Source organism: Petaurus breviceps, unplaced genomic scaffold, assembly GCF_028583685.1.
Source record: "Petaurus breviceps papuanus isolate PSGF00001 unplaced genomic scaffold, PetGlider_PUasm1.0 138, whole genome shotgun sequence".
Classification (NCBI taxonomy): Eukaryota; Metazoa; Chordata; class Mammalia; order Diprotodontia; family Petauridae; genus Petaurus; species Petaurus breviceps.
Window position 1 is genome coordinate 30177893 of NW_027185694.1, and position 26812 is coordinate 30204704.

Genomic DNA, 26812 nt, shown 5'->3' on the forward strand with positions numbered 1-26812 from the left:
TTTATTATGGATGAACCTTGGCATAATTCCCAGATGGTCAGCATGACTAGCCTAGGCAGGTGGTGTGAGGAGCTGAAAGGGTGAGAGGTGGGGAAAGAAGGAGTAGTTTCTTGAGGGAGGGCAGCAAAGAGGGTGTGTGGAGCTTAAGGATAGCTCCCCAGGCCCATATGGCCAACTTGACCCATATGAACAGTGTGTGGGGAAGAGTAAGGAGTGAGCTTTCACTCCAGCTCACTTTTAAACATGACCATTCAGGTACAGCTAGGTGGCACAGTGAATAGGGCACAGGCCCTGGAGGACCTAAATTCAAATCCGGCCTCTTTTTGAAGACTGTGTCTGTCCTCAGGGCTCCTAAACAAAATGAGAGTGAAAGAAAATAAGTCAATGCAGAGAACTCCCTTCCCTTTCTACCCTCATTCCTCTTTTGTTAACCTTGACCTCTTTCTCTGGTTGTGTTGGTTCCTGGATCAACTAATTTACTTTGAGGTGAGAGAGACTGAACATTTTTTGTGCCTGTGGGTGATTTACCTTTTAAAAACCTATAGCGAAAAGTGACTGATGTAAAGGAAGAAACCACTAATGGTAGCATTTCAGGCACTGTGAGAGGTGGGATAAGAGATCATTTTGGACAGAGTGACCTTTGCCACTGACTTCTGTGACATACCATTCAGGCTGCCCATTTTTCTATCTCCCTCTTAGGCCTCCCCTCTCTGCTGCCCATGACTACCCCTACCCTGCCATCCTGACTCCTTTTGATCTGGGACCCTAGTTCAGGCAGCTATAGCCCTGGGAGAGACCCAAGAGAGGGAGGGAACCAGGGGGAGATATCCGGTTATTTACACCACACCTGACTCTAATGACTTTACAGTATTTATTCAGGAGGTGAAGTTCACATGATAAGAAATAAGGGAGGGTCTGGGCCCGAGATAAAAGGACTTGGATTTTCCATAAGGTCACACTATACCAGAATCTGCCAGGTGAGGGGATATGGGATGCCTGGTCCTAAATTAGGAGGATGAGTAGTCCCTTTAGATTTGTTAGAGCCATGAAGATAACAGAGTTGGGAAGGCAGACCACAGGGTTCTGAGTCAGGGTATGGGGATGCCAGGGTCTGAGGTAAGTGGGTAGGAAGCCTGGGACTAAGTTAAGAAAGCAGAATGGCTGGGTCTGATGTAAGAATAGACAGGGTAAATCCTTTTCATCTCCTTTCTTCTTGGCTTCTAGGATGTTGACATTGGTTCTCCTCGCCCTATTCTGTGTGTCAGCTGAGTCCGGTAAGCAATCTGTAGGCACAGGATGTGTAGGTCCACAGTGGCCATCTGGGGTTTGAGAGATGTATAGGATGGACATTCGAGCTTGGGTCTAGAGAGGATGAAAATCTGTGGGAGGACTCCTAGAGATGGTGACAGTCTTGGTGATACGCCACCTTCTTTATCCCCCTTATACATTGTTTTGTCTCTAGTTCAACCACGGTTATCCTCCTACAATGGAGAGTATGGAGGAGGGGGAGGAGAACGCTTCTCCCACTCGGGCAACCAGCTAGATGGCCCCATCACTGCCATCCGAATCCGGGTCAGCACATATTACATTATAGGGTAAGGACCCTGAGTGAGGCTGGCCCTCACTACTTATCACTTTCTTATTCTTGGATTTCTGCAATTACTCCTTCATCCCTCCTGAATTTACCTATCCTGTTGTTTTGGAATAAAGCATCTCCTTCCAGAGATACATTCATGAGTCCCAGCCTACCAAGTCTCCGGCATATTTATGACTCAGACTCCTTGCTTTAGAATTCTTACTTTTGCTTGTTACTGATATTTGGGGCATTTATGTGCAGATACTTATTACTGGCTTCTATAAAGTTTGTCTCCTGTGAATTTCTGGAAATCTCTATTGTTATATTTCTTACATTGTCACTATTCTCTACACTAGCTAGTTTTGTAAAGAAAGGTAGACAGTTTTCTTTCTCCCCCTTCCTTTTCTTTTATCTTTCTTTTTTTTTTTTTTTTTTTTTTTTTTTTTTTTATTTTTTTTTTTTTTTTTTTTTGTTTTTTCTTTTTTTTTTTTTTTTTTTGTTTTTTTTTTTTTTTTTTTAGCAATTGGGGTTAAGTAACTTGCTCAAGGATACACGGCCAGGTGTTTCTGGATGGGTGCTAAGTGTCTGAGCCCGGGATTCGATCTCCAGGTCTTCTCAACACTGGAGCCGGTGCTCTTACTCGATGTGCTACCTGGCCGCCCCGCCCCCTTCCTTTTCAGCTTTGAGCCCTTTTGATTATATTTGAAAGCTTACAGTCAAAAACACTCTTAGAGCCCTTGTTAGATGTTCTCTGGCCCTGGCCAAGATCACCATCTTTCATATATTTTAAGCTGTGGTCCAGAAATACAAAGCCTATTGCCTAACATCTCCTTAACCAATCAACCAATCAATAACTAAACATTTATTAAGCTCCTACCATGTACCAGGTACTTTCCCTTCTGAAACTTTTGCCTTGGATCGGCAGCACTGAGAGCCTTCGATTTCTCTTCCCAAACTTCATTATCCCTGGCAGTGTTTTGAAGATTACTCCTGGATGTATCATCTGTGCCCACATACATCATGAGAAGTAGATAGCAGTCACTGGGTTTGAAAAGTCTTTGGAGGCTCTCTGTAGCCTCCTGCATACATAGCCTGGCTGTGGTTCTCCTTATTGTCAGTGTCAAAGAACGGCCTCAAAAATTCATAGCAGGGAGGCAGCAACCACCATTACTCATCTCTTCTTCCTCTGATCTGATGATCTTTCTCCTGATAATATTGTATATGTATAATAATAATACATAACATTCCCTATCATCTCTCCTTGGAGGACAAGCAGATGCTTCCTTCTCAGACAGTACTCTTCAGGAGGCCCCTCTTATCAATAACGTTGCTCCCAACTGTTCAAAGGTCCTTCTTCCCTATCTCTTCTGTCACCTTCTTATGCTCTCCTGCTTTCAGATACAGGTCAAGATTCTTCTCCACCTTCTCAGATCCTTTTTCTTCTTCATTTTCACATTGATTCCCTTCTTCCACTCTACAAGGAACATTTTATTCTCTGTGATCACCTGGAGATACAAGTTTTTCCCAGGCTCCTTTATCTTTTTTTCTTGGATAGAGTCTATATAGGTTATATACAAGTTTATTGGAGAAGGAAAAGGCAAACCACTCCAGTATCTTTGCCAACAAAACCCCAAACGGGGTTACAGTCAGACGTGACTAAAATGACTGAACAAACAAAATATAGGTTTAAAAATGCAGCTAGTTGATGTAGGGGAGGGAGTGCTGAGTCTGGAGTCAGAAAAACGAGTTCAAATTCTAAGAGATTTACTGGCTGTGTGATCCTGGGCAAGTTATGTAACATCCCTCAACCTCAGTTTCCTTATCTGTAAAATGGGCACCTTCATCTATGTTGTGAAGATCAAATGAGATAACATATTTGAAGGTCTTGACAAACCTTAAAGTGTTATATAAATACTGGCTATTATCAAATCATAGGATTGTAGATTTAGTTTGCAGGGATCTTGACCATTTTGCAGATAAGAAAACTGAGAACCAGAGAAAGGTTTCCTTGGGGGGTGGGGGGGTTTAGAGATTATCAGTTCTAATCTCCTAGACTGACAGATGGGAAAAACAAAACTCAGAGAGGTGACCTGCCCTAAAGTCACACAGTTAGTGAGTCATAGAGCTGGGACTGGAATCCAGGTCTCCTGATTCAACTCAATACTCCTTATCTATCACCTTTGTGAGCTAAGCAAGGACATCTATCATTAACCTCAAGAAAGATCATGTGACATGCCCAAAGTCACGATAATCAGAGCCAAGCTCTCCCCTCACATCCAGTTTCAGTATTCTGTCCCTGCTCCCTTCCCAGATCCCTTTTTCTTAGTCTTCACCACAGCTAAGAGGCTAGCTGGAGTCTTCCACATTATTAATCATCATTTTAACTTATATATGAATATCACACTTTACAGTTTTCAAAGCTCTCCCCAAACATTGTTGTATTTTTGTTGCTGACAAAAACCCTGAAGATGGGCAAAGCAAATGTTATGAGTCCCTATTTGACAAATGAGGAAATATGAAAAGATGAAATGGTTTGCCCATAGAGACACTGTTAGCAAGTGGGAGAAGCCAGGAGGACCCAGATATTTTGACTCCCTTGGTCTCCTTCCTTTCCTCAATACCTTTCATCCTTATTATCATCCTTTCTGTTCTATTCTCCTGGTCACAGAAGACATATCCCCACTGTTCCATAAAGTTAATCCCTCTAGACAGTCAACAAACCAAGTCAATGAGCATTAATTAACCACTTACTGAGCACCACTTTTGTACACACATTTCATCCCATTCCTTCTTGCCTCCTCCAGGAACTGCTTTGGCAATCTAGGAACTGCTTTGGCAATCATCCCCTTGCTCTCATGCATCCCCCATGGCTCCCTTGTCATCAACTACTATCCATCTGCTTCCAAATATCCTCCAGTCTCCCTAATTTTTTTTAATATCCTTCCTAGTATATTCTACTACCATCTCACCTCTCCCCTTCACTGCTAAACATCTTGAAAAATCTCTCTCTGCTTGATGCCTCCATTTCCCAACACTCACTCTTGCCTCAGATCCTTGCCATTCTGGCATCTGCCCCACTATCACTAATGATCTCCCAAATCCCATGACCTCTTCCTCAGTCCTGATCTTCTCTTGACCTTTCTGTAGCTTTTGACAATGTTGACCATCCTTTCTTCTCAGATACTTTGTCCCCATCAGCCTCATAGATACCCTGCTCTCCTGGTTTTCCTCCTATGTCTCTAGATGTTCCTTCTCTGACTCCTCATCCTCATCTTCTTTTCCACTCCTTCATTTTCCTCAAATGCCTATGCTTGGCTCTCCTGTCTTCTCTTGTTACATTCTTCCTTCTCAGATATCTTAATTGCTACTGGGACCTGCAGTACCATCTCTGTGTAAATGATTCCAGAATCCATTATCTCCATTCCTATCCTTTCTTCTGGAATCTACACCTATATTTCCATCTGCATGTCTCACAGAACATATCCAAAATCAACCTTACCTTCCCTCACCCCTTTTCTTATCTCCCTCCAAACCTTTTCTTCCTTCTTACTTCACGGTTTTGGTGGCAATTCACCCAGTCTCCCATTTTCAAATCCCTGGGGTTACCTTTGATGCTGCCCTCTCCCTCAGCTCTCATAACCAATCAGCTACTCATGAAGGGGCAACTTCTCCATTTGCTTTCTTCTTCTCTGCTCTCACTTCTGCTATACTAGCACAGTTCCTTGGGACCACCTTTCTAAACTTCTGTCATGGCCTCCTTAGAGGCCTTCCTGCTTCAGCTCATCCTTCATGTTAGGATAATGTGGCCTCATGGCTCTGGTCCACTCTCAAACATCTTCAGTATTTTTATACTCTTGTCTCCTTAACTACATTTTTTTTCCAGCATTCAAGGTCTTCCAGTCTTACCTTTCCAAACATATCTCATATTACTCTCTACTCTGTATTCCACACTCCAACTAAATTAGCCTTCTCTGACCCTCAAATATGCTCTGCATTCTCTTGTCTCTGTATTTTTTTTAACTTAGGGTGTACCTAGAATGCCTCCATCACCTGTTGAATTCTGGCCCTCCTTTAAATCCCCAACTCAATTATCCACCTGGTCATAGAATAGTCATAGAATAATAATAAAAAAAACTCTCAAACTAGGACAGCTAAGTGGCAGTGTGGATACAGCTCCTGAAGCTCTATATCAGAAAGACATGAGTTGAAATCTAGACTCAAACATTTACTAGCTGTATGACTCTGGGCATGCCATTTAACCTCTGCCTCAGTTTCCTCATCTGTAAGATGGGGATAATAATAGCACTCATCTTCCAGGATTGCTGCAAGGAAAAGATATTTGTAAAGCACTTTCCAAACCTTAAGGTGCTACTTAAATGCTTGTTATTATTACTATTAAGGGTGTAATGTTCTATCTAAATATATATCTCCCTCTAGCACAATACTTTATACAGAGTAGGTGCTTGATAAATGTCTGCCATGTTTTTAATATATAATGCTCAGTCTCCCAGGCCAGCACTGTCTACTACATTATTCTGTCTTTCTTGCTAGTGGGATGCTAAATACCTTTCTCCCTTTTTTTTTTCTTCCTACCCTACCCCAGACTCCAGGTTAGATATGGCAAGGAGTGGAGCAATTATGTTGGGGGTTCCCAAGGTGAACTGGAGGAGCTTTTCCTATATCCAGGGGAGTCAATCATCCAAGTGTCTGGCAAATATAAGAAGTATCTTCGGCAGTTGATATTAGTGACAGACAAGGGCCGCTACCTGAGTTATGGCAAAGACACAGGCACCAGCTTCAATGCTGCCCCACTGTACCCCAATACCGTTCTTCGATTCTTCAGCGGTCGTGCTGGGGCCGTCATCGATGCTATTGGCCTACACTGGGATGTTTACCCCAGTGACTGTGGAAGCTGTTAACCTTCCAGACACAATAAGGAAAGTCTTTGTCCCCTCAAACCCTACCCCTACTAAAGGGTTCAAATAAAAGGATGTTACTAAAGCCAGTGTGTGGAAGTGTGTTTCCATTGTGTATTTCTAACCCAGTTCAAATGTGCCTATGTTTGTATATGTGAATCTCAAAGTTCAGTAATTCTGTCTGGCATCAGGTCAAAGGATGCTTGGGGATATTTCCAACATTCTTAACCTCTCTGAGACCATTTTCTCTTCTAGAAAATGAAGATAACATTATCTGTCTTAATTTCACAGAGTTGTGGTTGGACGAAGATATACATTAGTATATCAAGGACATTTTCTCAAGGGCCAGCTTTTCCTAAAGAAGGATGGAAGTGTTCACCAAACCTGGAATTTAAGAGCTGGTATGGAAGAAGTGTCTTGCTCTGGCTCCCCTCCAAGAATTCTGCTCTTCCACTTTCCTCTTTCCTACTCTCCCCCTTATCCTAAGATAGGTTTCTTTTCTACTTGCTAAACCTTGAGATGGATAGAGTCAGATAACAGGAATTCGAACCCCACCTCTAACATTTACTATCTGACCATGAGCAAGTCACCTAAACCTGAGTTTCATTTTCTTCTTCTAAAGAATGAAAATAATACTGCTCATTGTAGTATCTCAGAAGGTTGTGGTAAGGCTTGAATGAGTTAAGGTATGTAAAGGTCTTTGTAAACCATATAGTACTATATAAATTAACAACTATTATTAGGATTTTTCAGTCTACACTTGCTGCCACCTACAACAACTGCCCCTGTTTTCCTTTAACAGTTAATGTGACTTCCCAGATAGGCCCCACCTTATCCTCTCTTTTTTGTTCTGAATCCTTGGTGGTCTGAATCCTGAATCTTGATAGCAATGTGACTTAGCAGAAAGAGCATTGAATCAGGAAACCAAGGTTCTAGTACCAGTTCTGATACTAAATCTGTGATCTTGGGCAAGGTACTTCCCCACACTGGGCCTCAGTTTCCTCATATGTAAAATAGGGGATTAGAACTGATTCTCTCAACTGTTCTTTACAACTCTAACATTTTAAATGTCTATGATTATCCTTCCCAGAACCAGGACTCTGGCCTTAACATCACTCCATTCCAGAAGTCATCTTGACTCCAGAAGAGAAGGATGATTGAGGATAACCTCTGACCCAAGAGAAGGATGATAGGATGATTTTGTAACCCATGACTCAGGAATCTCCAAGTTCCGGGTTAATAAGACCAAGTCTAATCTTAGGGTCTAGTCCCTAAAAGCAATTTTCTCTTTTGGCTCATATGCCCCTAGCCAGATTTTTTCTGAGTCACCATATGTAGCTTAAATATAACATATGTCTGGGTTTCCATAGATGCAGATAAGAAAATCCCTAGGTATTATACCAACATTTGAGGTAATAAATACATGTCTGGTACAGGACAGTATTTAATTTTATCCCACAGAAAATATAAAAGTCTCACAGGAGTCTATAAGTAGATACAGAAAGTACAATAAGTAGTAATGGTAGCCTATAAGCTCTTCCAAAGAAAAATGAACTTGCTACCATCAGGCAGTCCAAAGAATCCCAAGAGTGTTAAGCAGTCCCTTCCATACATATAGGACCACACTATGATTTGGACTCTTCCTGGAAGGCAAACATACTTTGGGATCTCTGGGCAGACAATCCCCTTCTCACCAAGTCTAAAATATGCCCCAAATTAGCTATTAAAATGGGAAATAAAATATAGGTCTTCTACTCCTGTAGTAGTAGTAGCTTTCCGTATACAGGGCCATGTGGATGTTCCTGTTCTTTCTCCAAAAGGATTCCTTCCTGAAAAATCTTTTTTCTTTCTTGACGATCTGATCATCATCAATACTTGAATCTAGGAATACTTTGGAGGCAACTTCCAAGACTGGTGACACTCAAGAAATCTCCCTTGTCAGCTAGAAAGCTAGATTAAAGGATCCTACTACCTAAAAAGCTGGGGTCCAGGAGCAGTCCCTGCACTTCTCTCTTGGAATATATAGACAAGCTTATGATTATTTCTGCAAGAATGCTTGATACTCCACTATAACCCCAGATTCTTCCATGTCTTAGCCTGGGAAAGTCTACTATCAGAAACTCTTCCCTCTGACCAAATTAGCAAGAAAGCTGCAGGTGTGTACATTGAACTTTTATTTTCCCGGTGCTTTTTGCACTTTCTTATCTCTGTGGAGACTCTACAATACCAGAATCTTTTTTGTTGTTGTTTTTTGGGTTTTGTTGTTTTTTTTTTTTGCCTTTTGGAGGGCAATTGGGGTTAAGTAACTTGCCCAAGGTTACATGGCTAGTTTTTTTGTGTGTGTTAAGTGTCTGAGGCCGGATCCGAACTTAGGTCCTCCTGACTCCAGGGTTGGTGCTTTACTTACTGCGCCACCTAGCCACCCCAAGTACCGAAATCTTTTATAGAGAGGGAGAAACAGAACAGAATTTGTGAAACATGCTATCAGAATTAAGGCTTCCATAGAGGTCAGGGTAGTGTTTTGCATTGGGTATGTTTTGGAATAGAAAGACATAGTATTGGATGAGGAAGAAGGGAAAGCACTATATGCATACTATGGGGTTTACTTCCTATCTTCCTTCCACTAACCTTACCATTTCAGGCTTCCATGAGTGAGAGGGGAGAGGGCAAATGGATGTAGACCACAACTAGTACTAGGCAGCAGACACACTGCCAAGAAACTAAAGTGAATGAAGGCCAGTACATCTGAAAAATCTCCTGGTCAGGAGCAGAGACAAGAGCTGAGAGCCATGAGGAGAAAAGGATACAGAGGGGCAGAAACTATCAGTTATTATGAATCCCATTGGGCTGGTAAGATAGGAAACTGATTTCACTCACTGTCTTCACTGTTCCCATCGCTAATCTCTGATCCCTGAGACAAGAATCAGACTCTCCTTCCCCTTGTTACTTTCTCGTGAACCACAGGCTAGTATGGTCAGAACTTCTCTGATCCACACTCAAAGTTCTGGAAGGACAATTGGGAGACACTTTGGGAGCTATCAGGAAAAGAATGCTACCATTCAGAAGCATGTTATCTAGCTTTTTTTTCAGTTTATTATGAATAATAAGCTGTAAGATCACAACATGTTGTCTCTAAAAATCTATGGATGCAGTATGCAATAAATTGAGAGGTGGGAACCCAGATGGCTCAGTGGATAGAGCACTGGGCCTTTAATCAGATAGACCTGAGTTTAAATATGGCCTCAGATATGTAGCAGTTGTATAACCCTGGGCAAGCCACTTAACTCAGTTTCCTCATTTGTAAAATGAGCTGGAGAAGGAAATGTAAACCATTCAAGTATCTTTGCCAAGGAAAACCCCAAATGGGGTTATGACTAAACAACAATAAAAACCCATATAGGAATTAGGAACCAGATATAGATGTCAGATTTCATTTTTTAATATTTGGAGCAATTTTACATTTCATTCCCTAGATTAATATTGGACCAGCTGATGAAGAGTTAATCCAAACTGCTGAACAAAATAAGAGACCAACTATGGCATGAACTTTCTTGATGAGGTAAGAGAGGGAGGGGCAAGGATTGAGCAGCCCAGGTGTTTGAAGGCTACAGTCCACCTAGTGGCCAGTGGGGCTATTGTAGCCTCTTAGGCTGGCTATCCTACCCAAGAAACTGAGAAGGTTGGGTTGGTGGTTCAAGTAGCACCTGAGTACCACCTGTAGATAATTTAACTATTACATTCTCTTGCTAGATAATTAGCACAGTGAGCCGCTGCCTTTCTGTTGCCTTATGACTACATCAAACCACAGCATCAAACCACACAACCCAGGGAGTCTTATGGGTTGTTGTGAGGATCAGATGGAATAATATATGTAAAGTGTTTTGTTAACCGTAAAACCATATGTAAATATAGTTATTTTTAAATTGGGCAATTTCACCAGTCATGCTCCTATTCCCCAACTTCCAGCATGGTGTGGTATGGAAAAAAATGCTGGGCCTAAACTCTACTGCATGGGTGATCTACTTCCTAGGTGACCTTGGCCAACTTATTTAGCCTTTCTAGGCCTGTTTCTTTATCTGTAAAATGAGGAGGTTGGACTATCAGTGGGTTCTCAAAGTGTGATCAGGAGACCTCTGGTGGCCCCCTGAAACTCAGGGGGTCCTTGAGGTAAAAATTATGTTCATTACAGCATAAGATATTTTAATTTCTAATATGGTAAATATCAATAGAAATAGCCATATAAACAAAAGTTCTTTGAGATCCTCAATAATTTTTTAATTTAATATTTTATTTTTCTCCAATTACATGTAAAAACAATTGTAATATTCTTTTTTTTATTTTAATTTTTGAGTTCCAAACTTTCTCCCTCCCTCTCTCCCCTACTCCCATTGAGAAGGCAAGCAATTTGATATAGGTTGTACAGGTGCAGTCATATTGGGAAAGAAAACAGACAAACCCAAGAAAATTAAAGAAAGTAAAGGAAACGTATGCTTCAATATCCATTCAGACTTTATCAATTCTTTCTCCGGAGATGGATGGCATTTTTCATTATAAATCCTTCAGAATTGTCTTAGATCATTGTACTGCTGAGAAGGACCTTTCTAACTATAAATATTATGAATCTTGACTACCATTTAGTCAGTCAACAAGTAATTTACTAGCTGTATGATCAAGGGCAAGTCACTCTCTTAGTCTCAGTTTCCTCCTCTGTAAAATGTAAATCATATTTACACAACCTACCTCACACAGTTTTGAGAAAATCATTTTGCAAGTTTCAAAATTACTGTATGAATTAAGTTTATCAAATTTCTAATAATGAAGTATGGTATAATGGGGGGAAAAAACCACTGACCTAGGATTCAAAAGAACTGAGGTCCAATTGTGGCTCTGTCCCTAGCTTGCTATGTCATACTGGCACTGTCCTGGAAGAGAGAAAACCTTTGGTTTCATGCTGGGTTCAACAAGACAGCTCAGTGAATGTGACACTTTAGGGAGAAGGAACTTCCTGCAAGCCAAGACAATCCTGCTAGGGGTGACACTAAAACCCTGTGGAGTGGTGGCTCTTGACAAATGTGAGCTTAGAAATATCAATCCAGGGGCGGCTAGGTGGCACAGTGAGTAGAGCTCGGGCTCCAGAGTCAGGAGGACTTGAGTTCGGTTAGGCCTCAGACACTTAACACCCACATACACACACAAAAAAAAAAAACTAGCTGTGTAACCTTGGGCAAGTTACTTAAACCCCAATTGCCCTCCAAAAAAAAAAGAAAAGAAATATCGATCCACTTCCCTATGAGCAGGAATGACAGCCAGAAAGATGCTCCCACCCATTACTAATTACTAATGTCCTCAGCTCCCTTGATGTTACTCTGAGATGTGAAGATGCAGTCATGCTCCCCTTAAGTTATGACTTCCGATGTGCCCTGTCCCAGGCACTGGTTTAGAATAGGGCTGTCTCTTCACCTGTGTCCTATCATGCATGTCCTGGGTAGCTCCCCTATTCACTGATGCACAGTGACCACAACTTTACCCAGGGTGAGACAGAAATAGAAGGGACAGTGAACAGAGCACTGTGCCTGAAGTCAGGAAGACCTAAGCTCAAAACCAGCCTTAGGCACTTACTAGCAAGTCATTTAACCTCTGCCTGCCTCAGTTTCCTTATCCATAAAATGGTGGTGATAACAATAGTGCTTACCTCGCAGGGTTGTTGTGAAGATAAAGAGATATTTGTAAAGGTTTTGCCAACCTTAAAATGCTATATAAATCCGAGATATCATTATTTACTATGTCCTAGGTGCCAGTGTTGGGGACATAAAGAAAAGCCAGTCCTGACTCTCAAGGAGCTCCCAGCAGCCTAAAAGAGTGGGGGTGGGCGGAGGGACAACGTGCAAACTAGGTACAAACAAGATATAGACAGGATAAACTGGAGGCCATTAACAGAGGGAAGGCACTACCATTGAGGGAGATGGGGGAAAGGCTTCTTGAAGAAGGTGGGACTTGAGCTGAGACTTGAAGGAAGCCAGGAGGTGGAGACGATGAAGAGGATCCCAGGCATGGGGGACAGACAGCCAATAAAAACTCATGCAGTCAGGAGATGTAGTGTTTTGTGACAGGAACAGAAAAGGGGCCATCGTCACTTGATCATTGAGTATGGAGGGGAAGGGAGAAAGAGTAAGGTATAAGAATACTGAAAAGGTAGGGGGAAGGCAGGTTATGAAGGGCTTTGAAATGCTAGCACATTTTATATTTGATCCTGGAGGTGACAGGAATCCGCCGGAATTGATTGAAAGGGGGGTGGGGGAGGTGACAGCCAGCCAGACTTGCACTTTAGGAAGATCTCTTTGACAGTTGCGTGGAGGATGGACTGGAGTAAGGAGAGACTTGAGGCAGGGAGGAAAAACCTGTAAAAATTCAGGCGTGAGAAGCTGAGGATTTACTTCAGGGTGGTGGCAGGGTCTAAAGAAAGGAGGGGCTGTGCAAGACAGATGTTAAGGTACAAAGGTACCACAGGACTTGGCAAGTGATTGGTTGGGGCGGGGGGGGGGGGGTGGTGAGGAGTCAAGGAGGATCCCTAGGTTTTGAACCTGGAGGACTGAGAGGATGGATGTCAGTGCTTTCGACATTAATGGGGACATTGGAAGAGGGGGAAGGGTGGGAGTGAGAGGAAAAGACAACGAGTCCTGCTTTGGATGTGCTGAACTAGAGATGTCCACGGGACATCCGTTTTGAGAGGCCTGCGAAGCAGCCGGAGCCGACACGGAAGCGCGGAGGAGAGGTGCAGAGAGCCCAGAGAGAAAGTACAACAGAGCGAGCAGAGAAGAGGGCCTAGGGCCGTGGCTGGCTCAGCTGCCGGAAGAGCAAGCGCCAGGAGCGGACAGGCAGAACAGCCCCGGCGGTCCAGCCTCCGTAGGGCCCCCGAAGCCCGCCCCCAGGAGCGCGCCCGGACTCCGGGATTCGAGGAGCGGAACGCCGCAGCACTACGCCAAAACAGTACTGCGGCCGAGCCAAAAGAGGCTCCGCCCGGAGGCTGCTGGGGACGACCCCACCCCTTCCGGCGCCTTACCGGACTGACGCTCGCCATTTGTCGAGAGGACCGGAGGAGGCGGGGCCGCCGGGGAATTCGAACGTCGGGAGGGACCAGCTCTGTGGAAGAGGAGTTGGGTTGGGGGGGGCGCCGGCGAGGACAGCCGAGAGGAAGCTTGAGAGATGGCGGCAGCGGCTCATGCTGCAGGTAGGAGCGCTCAGGCCAGCTGCAGTCCGAGGATGGCCCTCGCTGCCCCAGTAGAGGTTTGCCTCTCCAGGTTATCCCTCTGAGGTTTCCCAGGTGGGCGGGATGCGGGAATGGGGGAGGGGAGGTGGGGAGGAGGGGAGGAGGAGGTCGGTCCCGCGGTGCCGGCGCAGGCGCAGGAGGGACTGAACGCGCTCCTTCCGGCGTCTCCAGATCCTTTCTCTTCCCTCTTTCTCTCAGGGTGGGGAGGAAGAAAGGTTAAGGTTTGGAAGATGTTGGAATGGGGGAGGGACGCAGAGAGAAGAGAGGGCAGGAGGAAAGAGAAGTGAGGAATGGAGTATTGATACATCCCTTCGACGGGCCTGAGACGTGAAGGAGGTATCTCTCTATCTCCCCAAAGGGAAGCGGGGTTCAGGAGTTGGGGATCACGGATTAGACCAGAACTAGAAATGAGAATGAAGTGAAGAAAAGGTCTTGGAATTAGAGACTAATGAAAGATCTGATGTGGGACGGATTGGGGGAGGGGCAGAGAACGACAGGACACTGAGGACTCAGTGACAAACCAGAAACTTGTCAGTCAGAAAGCGTTATTGTCAACCCCTGTGTGAAGAAAGGCAAGTGACAGCCCCTGCTCTCAAAGAACTCACTGTTTAATAGGAGAGACAACACGAAAACTATGTACAAACAAGGTATTTGCAGGATCAAATGAAGATAATCAGTACAGGGAAAACTAGTGATGGTCAGATAATTTATATTGTCTCTGCACAAAGCAAACAGCCCATTTGTCGGGGTTTTAAGTTGTCACAGATTTAACACTTTAGAGGATTACTCTTAGGACCATAGGGTGATAGAATAAGCTGGAAGGGGCCCCAGAAGCCACCTGAAACAACCGCCTTCATTTTAGAGATGAGGATCTGAAGCCCAGAGAGGTTTAAGCGACTTGCCATATACAGATAGTGACAACTGGGATTCTTTGTTCCTTTTAGAAACTCCTGATTGGTAGGGTACTGCCTCCTAGTTCAACTCCCTACCAGACATGCAAACTTTTTCAGTTAGGGACCTGTGCTTTCCTTAAGCCTTCCATTGCTCCTGATCCTTCACTCTCTGATCGTTTCTACTGATCGCGTGTAACGTGTCATATCATTTGTCAGGTGCTATTCTTTTGTCAGTAGACAAGCATTTATTAAGTGCTTACTATATGTCAGGCTTATATATGCTTATTGTGTTTAAAAACTAAACATGTACCTTGAGAAAGACCTATAGTATAATGAAAAGGACACTGAACTATCAGGAGGCTGATCTTATAGTCCAGGCTCTTAATCTGTAAGGTTTCTTGTATGTCTTCAAAACAAAACAAAAAAAGCCTGATATTGACAATGTCTGAAAGAAAGTATGTCTCATTCTGCATCTTGGTCCTTCATCTCTGTCAAAAGGTAGGTAGCATGTTTCATTGTGAGTTCTCTGGAATCATGATTAGTCATTATGGTGATCACATTTCTTTTTTTTTTTTTTTTTTTTTGCTTTTTGGAGGGCAACTGGGGTTAAGCAACTTGCCCAAGGTCACGCAATTAGTTTGCGTGTGTGTGTGTGTTTGTATGTTACGTGTCTGAGGCTAACTTGAACCCAGGCCCTCCTGACTCCAAGTGCTCTATTCACTGTGCTACCTAGCCACCCCAGCGATCACATCTAAATCTTTCAGTGTTTGTCTTCTTTATGTAAATTTATTTGCTTGTATAAATTTCATTCAGCATCAGTTCAACCATCTCTTTCATCGATTCTTTTTTTTCTTTCATCATTTCTTAAACCACAATAGATTCCCATCACATTTATATACCATAATTTTTCCATCTTTTCTGCAGTTGATGGTCACTCCCTCAGTTTCCACTTCTTTACCACCACAAAGAAAGACTATAAATATTTTTTGTACATCCCTACTAAGAGTTTTGCTTAGGACTAATCTCTCCCTTAATCTACCCTTCTCCCTTTTCCCTCCTATTTTGTTGTTGAGCGAAATGTACCTCTGTACCCAACTATATGTGTGTGTATTAATGCTTCCCTTCTTTGATGAGTTTAGATGAAAGTGAAGTTAAAGTGTCAGCTGCTTCCCTCAACCCTTTCCTCCTTGTTTGTGTAGACTTCTATTTGTATACCCTAATTACTTGAGATCATTTTCCCTGACCTTCCTTTCCTTTTCATCCCCTCACCCTGCTAGCATATTCCTCTTCCCTTCTCTTTTCATTCTTCTTTTAAGATCAAGACATAACAGAACCAATCCCACCATGATAGGTTCAGAGGGAAGTCTTTGGGCTTATAATTTTTACTTTCTCTGGGAGAAAGGGAGTTGGGAATACTAGTTGTTTGGGTTCTGAAAAGGGAAGAAAATAGAGACAGGGAGGGGAATAAGTTATGGGCAAGGAGGAGCAACAATTTTTTTCAATCAACAGTTACATTAATAAATACTTCTTGATTGATTCACTGTTTCCAGCCCTTTGTTTTCCTATTTTGGCCACAATGGGGCAGCTTAGCAGGGTAGACAGAGAGCCATCTACAGAGCTGCGAAAACCTAAAGCTCTAAGTAGCTGTAGCATATACCAGCTAGGTAACCCTGGGCAATTGACTTAATCTGTCAGTGCTCTAGGAGTCTATGAAATAGAAGGCTTAACCACTAGCTAGATATAGGTATGGTGGCTAGAGCAGTGGATTTAAAAACTGGAGTTCAAATCTTGCTTCTGCCATTTTCTAGTTTTTTCATCTGTAATTGGGAATGGTAATAGCACCTACTTCACCAGATTTTGTGATGGTCAAATGAGATGATTAAGTAAAGTACTTAGCAAACCTTAAAGTGCTTTCTATTATTAGCTATGAAGTTGCAGAGAAGGTACAGATCTGTTTTGGTAGAGGAATTTCCTGTACCAGTGAAGTCACAGGCCCAGTCCCCTATTTTTATTTTGCCCCCAAAACCACCCCATGAAATAAAATAGCCATATTTTACAAAGGGTGAAATTGAGGGGAAGTGACTTGCCCAAGTTTACATTTCCTCTTTTTTTGGGGGGGTTGCTAATTCCCCAAATGGGCCAAGCTGAATCAAACTCTTTGGTGTGTATTATCTGGTGAATAAGGGGCTTCATCACAGAAGTCCATCAAACCAGACATTTTTCTTGGTGCTTACTAGGTCCCAGAGTATAAATTACATCTTTTATCTCCTAACACAATTAGGATTAGTGTCTTATCGTTTTACATAACAGCACTTTTCTCACTATTTATAGTATGAGATGCACAGAGTAAGGGTTTTGATTCCCTTTTTCCACATGAGGAGACTGAAATTCAAATTGGTGCATAGCTATTGTCAGTTAAGATCTGAACCTGGTCCTTCTGATTCTAAGATCAGTTATTTTTCCATTACATCACACCTGCATTCAGTAAAACCTTCACTAAGGACCTAACCTGATTCCTCTTTGTGGTGTGGAGGTAGTCCTAGGTTCTTGAAGGCTATGCCAAGGGAATACAAACTCTTTGGATCCTGTCAAACTGATGGGTAAAATATGACATCCAGCAACCAGTGTAGCCAAGTTCAGAGAAGCTCAGTTCCAGAAGAGTCACAGGATAACATTTTATTTTGATCACAGAAACCTACAGAGCATTTAAGTTACAGAATGGTTAAAATTTGCCTTAGATTTACCTGTCTTAATGAAATTTTCTCTCTTTCAGGGAAGAAGTATTAACCGAAATTTAAGATAGTGCATTACCCGAAGTGTCTGTTAAATAATCAATAGCCAATAAACATTTTAAAGTGCCTACTTGTGCGCTAAACACTGGGGATACAAATACTGAAAAAAGTCCCTGCCCTCAAAAGTCCCTACTTATAATCTAATGTGGGAAGACAGTACACAAAACAAACTGAAAAACAAGGTGGGGAAGAGATGGAAGGTGAGACTGGTGAAGCCAAAGATGACCAAAATTAATGCATAAAAATACAAGATCCTTTCTCTTGCCCACTGCCCCTTGGAATCTTTAAGAGGTGAAAGACAAATCAGGTCATTCTATTCTTCAGGCAATGTAAATTAGTAGAAAGAGCATTAAATGCTGAGCCAGAAGATCTTAGTCTGAATCCTCACTGATACTTAATGGCTATTTGAGTCTTGTAAATATGAAAACAGACAATACTTGCATTGCCAATAAGATGATAAAAGAATGTTTTTGATTGCAAAATTTCATATAAATGTAAGCTATTTCAGCTAGAGTCAGAAACATGAGATGGTATACCTGTGGGACTATCTGTCAAGGACCCTGACTGCCTCTATTGGTAATTTTGCTGTTAGGAAGATAAGTTGAGTATCATCTGTAAATGTGTTTGTAGATCCTTTTCACTATACACTTGAAGACTAGGAGTAATAGTGGAATTTTTCTTGTTAGCCCTCATTTCTGTCATCTAACTGCTGTAATGTTTCTTGTTGCATTACTTAAAGATTGTTACCCACTGGAGAGAAGGCATCTTTGCCTTCTACTTAGTCATCAATAAGGATTCCAATTTTTATGTTTTCATAATCATAGAATGTTAGAACTGGAATGAGTTTTGAATTACAATGTTAGAATACATCTTTCCTCTTTGCAGAGAAGTGGGAGGTTGTGGGTATGGAATATGTGGCATGTTGTCAAACTTGATTATTTTGTTGGTGGCTTATGCTATTTTTCTGTATTATAAGAGAAAATTCAGTGAGGGAAGAGAGCATATTGAGAAATGACTATGATGTTAAATCAATTTTAAAATGGAGGAGAAAACAGAATATTGCCTTAGAAGCAATATGATTAAACTTCACCTTCAGACAAAGAAACTGAAGTCCCAAGAGGGGAGCTGATTTCTTTATCACAGACCTGATTTGAAGCAGAGCCAGTACTCAAACCCAGATCTGACTTCTACTTCAGTGTCCCTATTGCACCATGCTGCTCAACTCCTGAGCAGTGGGAGCTAACAATTACGGGAATAATATAAGTGTGTAATCCAGCGTGCATTTAACATTCTGTAGTATCAAAAGGAAATGATAGGGGGGCGGCCAGGTAGCACAGCGAGTAAGAGCACCTGCTTCAGTGTCAGGATGACCTGGAGATCGAATCCTGGGCTCAGACACTTAGCACTCACCCAGAAACACCTGGCTGTGTAATCTTGAGGAAGTTATTTAACCCCAATTGCTTAGGGGTGGCCAGGTGGCTCAGCGAGTAAGAGCACCGGCTCCAGTGTTGGGATGACCTGGAGATCAAATCCTGGGCTCAGACACTCAGCACCACACCCAGAAATAACTGGCCGTGTAACCTTGAGCAAGTTACTTAACCCCGATTGCTTAAAAAATTAAAAAAAAAAAAAAAAAGGAAATGATAGAGGTTGGAAGGAACACTGGATTTAGATGCTGCAGGACAGTGAAGTAACTTGCAGGTAGCCATATGTAAGTATCAGAGATAAAATGCCCTTTTTAATCATGACTGCTGAATACTAGCTGCATGACAGCTGGCAAGTCATTATCAAATTACTTCGTGATGTTTCCTTATCTGTAAGATTTAAATTGTATTTCCTCCTTTTTATTATGAACTTTAATATCAAAGACAAACATTTCAGTGTATAAAGAAAAGGGGAATGTGTGAAATTGAACTGTTTTATACTTCAGCCACTGCCTCCCTTCATATAATTCCCAAATCTGTATTTCCTCTTCTGACCTCTCTCCTGAGCCCTAGATGATTATCTTCAACTGCCTACTGGACATCTTCATCTGGATATCCCACTGGCTACTCAGTTTCAACATATCTAAAACTAAACTTAGCTTATTTACCTTCCTGACTTCCTCTGTTGCTGTTACTGACATCTTTCTTTTACTCAGGCTTGAAATTTTAACATCAACTTTGATTCTTTTCTTTATTCTTTATATAACCAGTAAATAAACCCTGTTTTCTGCCTCCCCAGGCTACCCCAAACTAGGTTTTTATCCTAACATACCTTTCCCACCTTATCTCCCACTATGCCTCTATATGTGCCTTACTCTGCAAAATAGGCTCCTTGTATTCTTCAGAAGTATCTTGCACTCTCTAAACCCCTACATCTTTGCTTATATGTCTGAATAGAGAGAAATCTTAAAGATTACACAGGGTAAGCCCTCTAATTTTATAGCTAAAGGAACAGGCCCAAAGAAGGCATGAAGACTCAGCCAGACATCAAAAAGCAAGTGCTGGAAGAGAACATTAAGTCCCAGTATACTAATGTTTCATCTTTTCTTCAGGTGCTACACGTAGCCAGCTGAGCAAAGGCAGAACCAATCGGCGCCCTGCTGTGGCACGAGTACGTGTGGCTGTGAGGCTTAGGCCCTTTGTGGAAGAGGCCAGCAGCACCAATGAGAGCTCTTGTGTACGAGGCCTGGACAGCTGCTCCTTGGAGATTGCCAATGGGAGAAATAGTCAAGAGACACTCAAATACCAGTAATGGCCCTGGACCCCCTTCTTTATCTTACTGTTTTAGAATCCCTGGAACCCTTACATTGGCATCACTTGTGGGAACTGTTTTATTGACCATGTTTATTGCTGCTCCTCATGTACCTGCTGCCATATCCCTTCTCTGTGCTCTAGGTCCTATGCCCTGTTCCTTCTATAGTCTAAACCGATTTCTCTGATTCCCATCTTTCTGATTTACAGGTTTGATGCCTTTTATGGGGAAACAAGCACCCAGCAGGACATCTATGTTGGCTTTGTCCACCCCATCCTGCGCCACTTGATGAATGGACAGAATGCCAGTGTGCTTGCTTATGGTCCAACAGGCGCAGGTTAGGGAAGAGTAGAATGGGTCTAGGGCTTTGTGCAGAGAGCAAGAGATAATGAGGCTGTCTCAGAGCCAGTAATCTTACTGTTTGCTCTTGTCTTCTTCCTACAGGGAAGACATACACAATGCTAGGCAGCCCAGAACAGCCTGGCATTATCCCTAGGGCCCTCAAAGACCTCTTGCAGCTTACCCGGGAGGAGGGTGCTGAAGGGCGACCCTGGGCCTTTGCTGTCTCCATGTCCTATTTGGAAATCTACCAAGAAAAGGTGAGGCTTCTCCTGAGTTAAGAGAGATTAAGACCAGAATTTGAGACCTTAACCTTTGGGACAGGTAGGAAAATTCAAGAACAGTCTCTTGAGCGAAGAGAAGGAATGGTTGAGTAGGAAATTTAATATTTGTTCAGAAGAAGTGGGTTAGGATGGTAGTGAGGCCTAGCCCTAGAAGGTCAGGATGCCATATATAAAGGATTCTGCCCTGTTTCTGTGTTTCCCAGGTTTTGGACCTGCTTGCCCCAGCTTCAGGGGACCTAGTGATCAGAGAAGATCGGTGGGGGAACATCCTGATCCCTGGGCTCACCCAAAAACCCATTGCTTCCTTCACTGACTTTGAGCAACACTTTCTGCCAGCCAGCAGGAACCGGACTGTGGGAGCCACCCGGCTCAATCAGCGCTCTTCTCGAAGCCATGCGGTGCTCCTGGTCAAAGTGGGTTTGAAGAGAGGGAGGCTCAAATAGTGTCGGCAGCATGTTGGAGACTGGAGGATCCATCTGGGTTTTGGAGGGTGGTAAGAGGTAGCACAGGGAAAAAGTCCCCCAGAGTCCCCAAAAGGCCTCTGAACTTTCATTCACCCAGTAACCTCTTACACACAGGTGGAACAGCGGCAACGCACTGCTCCGTTCCAGCAGCAGGAGGGGAAGCTCTATTTAATTGACCTGGCTGGTTCAGAGGATAATCGCCGTACAGGAAACCAAGGCTTGCGACTGAAGGAGAGTGGAGCCATCAATGCCTCCCTCTTTGTGCTGGGCAAGGTGGTAGATGCATTGAACCAGGGCCTGCCTCGTGTTCCCTACAGAGACAGCAAGCTTACTCGACTGCTGCAGGTTAGGTTGCTCTGGGATGCAAGGGTCCCTGGTATTGCCATTCTAGCAGTGTAAAAAAGAGGTCCTCTGATTTCTTCTTGAGGGACAAAGGTTCCCAGTTCTATTAAAAATCCCTTTTATTTGTATAGCAATTTATAGGCAGGCCAAATGGCATCCCTATTTTACAGGTGAAAAAAATTTAAGCCCAAAGAGTAGGTAACTTGTCAGTAGAACCCAAGTCTCTTAACTCACAAACCAGTGCTCTTTTCACCATACCAAGCTAAGGATTGAGAATGTCCAAGGTAGAGGGGAGGGAATGGTATGGTGATGGCAGGTGTACCTTTGAAAACAGGGGTAGACCATGGCTGAAGATAGGGCATCTAAGTTCCTGACTCATGTTCCCTATCTTCCTTAGGACTCCCTTGGAGGTTCAGCTCACAGTGTGCTCATTGCTAATATTGCTCCAGAGAGGCACTTCTACCTAGATACAGTCACATCACTCAACTTTGCCTCCAGGTCCAAAGAAGTGATCAATCGGCCATTCACCCATAAGAGTTTTCAGCCTCCTGGTAAGAAGGGTATGGTAGGAGAGGGACAAGAAAGGAAAAGGAAGGAAGAGTCTAAGATCAAGTATTGTGATATCTGTAGTCTTGCTGAGGCTGCTAGAAGCAAAAAAATAGATGGATGTGATATCCTTTTCACCATGTAACTTTTATCCCAGGAAAGTTAGCCCAGAAGGAATTTATGGACCCTCCAAAAGCAAAGAGGGCCAGAAGCCAGGAAGAATTGGAAGATAGGACAGATAGCCCTGACCCCCCACCTAGCTGTCCCAAACACAGGTAAGACAAAAGGGATGGGGCCTCCATTTGGTCCTCCCTCTCTCAAATATCCCCTCTCCCACATAGACAGCAATGATATTTCAGGGCAAGTTTTTTCCTAAATAGGAACAATACGATTAGAATTGGTGCATATATGGACAGATATATTACTGATTCTTAAAGCTATGCAAAATAATCAGAGGACATGTTGTGCAGTATTGCATTTTCTGCCACTAGAAAGGAATCTGAGTTCTGGCCTTGAGAACATATCCCAACTCTCTTTATCTCTGTCCTACCCTGCCATGGCATCTAGGCCATTGAAAGTAACATCTTTGGGTCAGCTGTGTCAAGAAGCATTCAGGGATTGATTGGTGTGGGTACAAGTTCCATCCAGGTCTGCAGTTAAGAGATACCAAGTCCAACGACTTTTTTCAGTTTACCTATGCAGCAAAGTGTGACTTTGCAAGGGAAGCATCTAATCCTAATGCATGAGCAATTGTCCAGTTAAGGATAGGCAAAGAATTCAGAGAATACTGAGTTGAAGGAAAAGTGTATATAAACTAGAAAAGGGCAAGTTTAGTTTCCCTTCCAAAAAATGGAGGGAAAAAATAACCCTGACCCAATTAGCTTAACATCTCTTCCTGGGTAGTAAAACTATTCAGAGCCATTCTAGTCTTGGACTCATGAGGTGGTTAGCCCACCTAGAAATGTAAAAGTAGTTAGTAAAACTAACATAGCTTGCTTAAAGCCCACTTTACATAGTTCTTATGTGATCTGTAATTACCATACCCCTATGAAGCATACAGGGCAGATGGTATAATTCCCATTTTATAACTGAGGAAACTGAGACCCCCAGGAATTGTCATGATATGCCAGAGGTCATATAGCTTATAAGTTTTTGGTTGAAGTGCTGTTTGAACTTTTTCAGATAATCAGCTACTTCTAATAGTGAGCAGCACTGGACCTGGCCCTAATTCCCTAAAATGCCTTGCTTTGAACTGACCCTGCAACCTTTGATTTCTGTCATAAGCATCAGCTGACCCTTTAACATAGCCTTTGTACCAAATACTTGAGGCCAGTGGATTGTACTAGAGCATTGGGCTCAGCAGTCAAACGGGCTTTCTGTCCAACAAGAGTAGCCCTGTTGTACTGAGGATCAAGGAGCTGTCAGTCATTCCCTAGTGCTTAATGAGCATGAACTAGGTACAGAATCTCTGGGCTGGGCATTGTAAAACTGGACAGGAAAGAAAAAAAAAAATCCTGCCCATGCAGAATTAAAGACGTGACAAACAAAAATTCACTATCCTAGTAGGATGCTATTTTTCCTTGTTCTCCCAAGTGAGTTCTGTCTTAAACCCCACACTGCTTTCAAAAACCTCATTGTCCCTCCCCACCCCACCCCCACTGCCAACAACTTATGGTCAAAGTTATCTGGTATTTCTGCTCTAGATGACTTGACTGATGCATTACTTCATAGGGCCTTAGCAAGTCCTATAATCACAAAACAGTCCTTAGCCATCACAGCTTTTGATAATCTTACCCATGTCTTAATTCCGATAATGATTTGTAGTGTTTGTGCCATTCATTATGGCACATGTTTTGTCTAGGGTTTGGGATTAGCTTTTTGTGGTAGTCAGGACTCAAACCAAGGTCTTCAGAGTCACTAGAATTTGTTGTACCCACAGAATTGTGGGAAAATAGGGAATTGCGCTATGGGAGGTAGTTACTTGTTAAATGATTTAAGAGAAGGAAGGTAGAACTGAATTCATTTATCCTCTTAGCCCCCTGAAGCAGCTGAGCAATCTAGGACCAGCTGTGCAAGAGCGTCTGCTAAACCTGGATCGAATTCTAGAATCCCGAGGGAGCCAAGGGACTTCAATCTTAAGCACACCACGAAGAGAGCGAACAGCCCTAGAAAAGGCTTTGAAAGAGAAGGACTCAGAGATTCAGGTACAGACTGGAGAGAATTCAAGGTTGGGCTGAGGTTCTCCACACCCCTGTGCTCCTGCCTTCCTACCTTCTTGCCAGCTCCCTCCCTCCCTATACAGCCAGAACTTACTCTCTCAGCTCTTTTTGTGACAGCCTATTCTAATCCCTCCGGAAACAAATCTACATTAGACCCTCAGGTGTATGATAAAGACTAGATCACCCTTTTTTTTTTTTTTCACTTATTTCCACAGAGGCTGAAGGAAAAGTATAAAGAACTGGAGGCCAACAGACTGAGTCAGAGGCCCAAGGAATTGGAAGAGGAGAATGGCTCCCCAGCCCTACCTTGCCCCTTTCCCTCCCAAAGAGTCCCTATGACCAAACCCCTGAATAGGGTTGTACCCCTTCAGCTAAGTAAGGAAAGGGGAAGAGTGGGGGGCTGGAAGTTCTGGATGGGACAGGGGAAACTAAAGGGGAGATGGGTGATTGCTTTGACAGTTATTGCCTCCAATCCCACCTTTAGTTCAGGAGCAGACAACATCCGAAAGCAAGACCCATGTCCCGAAGAAAGAAAGCCAGAAGAGGAAGGTAAGAATGGATGGGGGAGTGGGTATGCCCTCTGTGTGACACTATTTGGCAAACCTTTGTCATTCAACTGTCTGTGGAGCTTCTAATCTAGCTGGTGGCAGTAGAAAATGTAGACACAAGAACTAAACACTAAATGAGGTCTATGATTAAAGTAGAGATCTAGGAGGTGGCATGTACATAATTGCCAAATGGGAGCTCAGAGAAGCGAGAAAGAGGACTGGGCTACAACAGCCGGCTCTGAAAGGTTTCCTGGAGGGTGGTCCTTGAAGGATGGGTTGATTTAGGATAGGTCTGAGGCTGGGGTGGGAATAGATAGGGTGTGTTCCGGCCGGCCATAATCAAGCCCGTGCCAGAGAGTAATGGAGTAGGGATGAGGGCAGGGGAAGGCTGGAGCTGGCCAGCCCCTGCCTACCTGCAGCCCGCAGGGAGCCCCTGGACATCCCCCAAGTACCCTCCTCTCTGTCCAGCTGCAGCAGGAGGAGCCGGCTGAGGGGCTCCGCGCCACCTTGGCACTGCTGCAGGTGCCCCCACATCTTCTGGCGGAGAGCCGCAGGAGGATCCTGGACCTGCTCAACACAGGCTCGGCCAAGGAGCTTCGGAGGCTGCAGCGCATTGGAGAGAAGAAAGCCCAGCTCATCGTGGGCTGGCGGGAACTGCACGGCCCCTTTGCGGAGGTGAGGCGGGAGCCGGGGCGGGGAGGAGGACGACGGGAGGAGAGCCTTAGCGCGCGAAGGCTCAGTGCTGCTCTTCTCTCCCCGGCAGGTGGAGGATCTGGGGCAGGTGGAAGGAATCTCTGAGAAGCAGGTGGCCACCTTTCTGAAGGTACGGGGGAGGCTGGGCCGGGCCGGGCTGGGCCGGGCTGGGCCGGGCGCTAATTCCCTTTGCTTCTCCTTTCCCAGGCCAACATCTTGAGCTTCGTGGCCGAGTGCTTCAGTGCCCTGCCTCGGACGGACGCCTGAGCGCCGCGGCCGCCTCTTGGCCGGAGGAGCCCTTGCACTCTGTGTTTTGTGGGTGGGGGAGGGAGGGTTTTGTAAATAGAATATTTTATCCAGTCGCCTCTGCCTGATTCTTGGGAGGGAGGGGGGCTCCTGGGGCCCATCTGCGTGCGCATCGGCTCTCGGGTGGGGGGAGTGCCCTCGCCATCTACCAGCTAATTACTGATAATTTAATTTAACATAATTTAACATTCGTTCCCTTTTCTGTAAGGGAAAGTATTCCCCCTCCGCAAAATAAGCGGGGAGCACCAACAGCCGCCATCTTAGGGAGAAGAGGAGGAGGGGAAAAGTGACAATTGTAAATAAACTCCTAGGGGGAGGGACGGTGGCCGAAATGCGGCAAAATACTTTTGTGAGGCCTGGAGGGCGACGACCGTTAGGCGCGTGCCTAGGATTTTCTCCGCCCCTCCCAGCACTGCGCGCGCGCCCAAGCTCCTCGTACAGCAAAAGCAGCGACATTACGCGCGTGCGCGCGGAATAACGGCCGCTGGCGGAGAGAGGAGGGGGGGACTCGGTAGAGGGAGGGGGAAGCCGCCCCATCCCCCGCGTGCCCACCACCTGCACCCTCCTAGGCCAATCAGCTCCTGTCTTGAGGGTCTCGCGCTAACGGAGGCTGGGGCAGTTGGGTGCCTCCCCTCCCCCTCCCGCCCGTGTCCCTCTCTCTCTTCCCCCTCCCCCCTGAACTCGCGCGCCCGCGCTCGCGCTTGCCCGAGACTCCGTGTGTGCCCCCCCCCGCCCCCCTCCCGCCCGCCCTCCCCCCCCCTCTGGTCCCCCCTCCCCCCACCTCCTCCTCCCGCCCCGGGGTGAGCGCGAGCCGCCTCCCTCCCTCCCTCCGCCATGGATCCAGGCAACTGGAGCAGCTTCATCTTCCAGGTAACAACCCCCCTCCCCCCC

At 44.3% G+C, this 26812-nt stretch overlaps 3 protein-coding genes across 7 annotated transcripts in view; all 3 read left to right on the plus strand.

The window, feature by feature from the left end:
* Window positions 1–1215: 1215 nt before the first annotated feature.
* Window positions 1216–7326, plus strand: ZG16 (zymogen granule protein 16). The gene is made up of 2 exons (XM_069063480.1): window positions 1216–1595; window positions 6180–7326. Exons 1-2 carry the CDS (start codon window positions 1372–1374, stop codon window positions 6493–6495), a joined length of 540 nt encoding a protein of 179 aa, XP_068919581.1. The 5' UTR covers window positions 1216–1371; the 3' UTR covers window positions 6496–7326.
* Window positions 7327–13568: 6242 nt separating this feature from the next.
* On the plus strand, window positions 13569–25977 carry KIF22 (kinesin family member 22). Of its 4 annotated transcripts, none has more exons than XM_069063318.1 (14): window positions 13569–13720; window positions 19981–20176; window positions 20390–20517; window positions 20625–20779; window positions 21007–21216; window positions 21382–21612; window positions 22007–22160; window positions 22313–22430; window positions 24191–24359; window positions 24590–24749; window positions 24859–24923; window positions 25391–25597; window positions 25686–25745; window positions 25823–25977. In XM_069063318.1, the coding sequence occupies exons 1-14, from the start codon at window positions 13696–13698 to the stop codon at window positions 25880–25882; spliced, it is 1938 nt and encodes a 645-aa protein (XP_068919419.1). In that variant the 5' UTR covers window positions 13569–13695; the 3' UTR covers window positions 25883–25977. The 4 variants fall into 4 exon arrangements, with proteins under 4 accessions (XP_068919419.1, XP_068919421.1, XP_068919422.1 ...); XM_069063320.1 differs by having other exon boundaries at window positions 25397–25597; XM_069063325.1 differs by lacking the exon at window positions 13569–13720 and adding an exon at window positions 13883–14095.
* A 719-nt stretch (window positions 25978–26696) lies between these two features.
* MAZ (MYC associated zinc finger protein) overlaps window positions 26697–26812 on the plus strand; it is a 6159-nt gene continuing 6043 nt past the window's right edge. For both annotated transcript variants that reach the window (XM_069063362.1, XM_069063352.1), the window contains exon 1: window positions 26697–26791. In XM_069063362.1, the coding sequence (XP_068919463.1) occupies window positions 26756–26791 (36 nt within the window). In that variant the 5' untranslated portion in view covers window positions 26697–26755. The remainder of the gene's footprint in view (window positions 26792–26812) is intronic.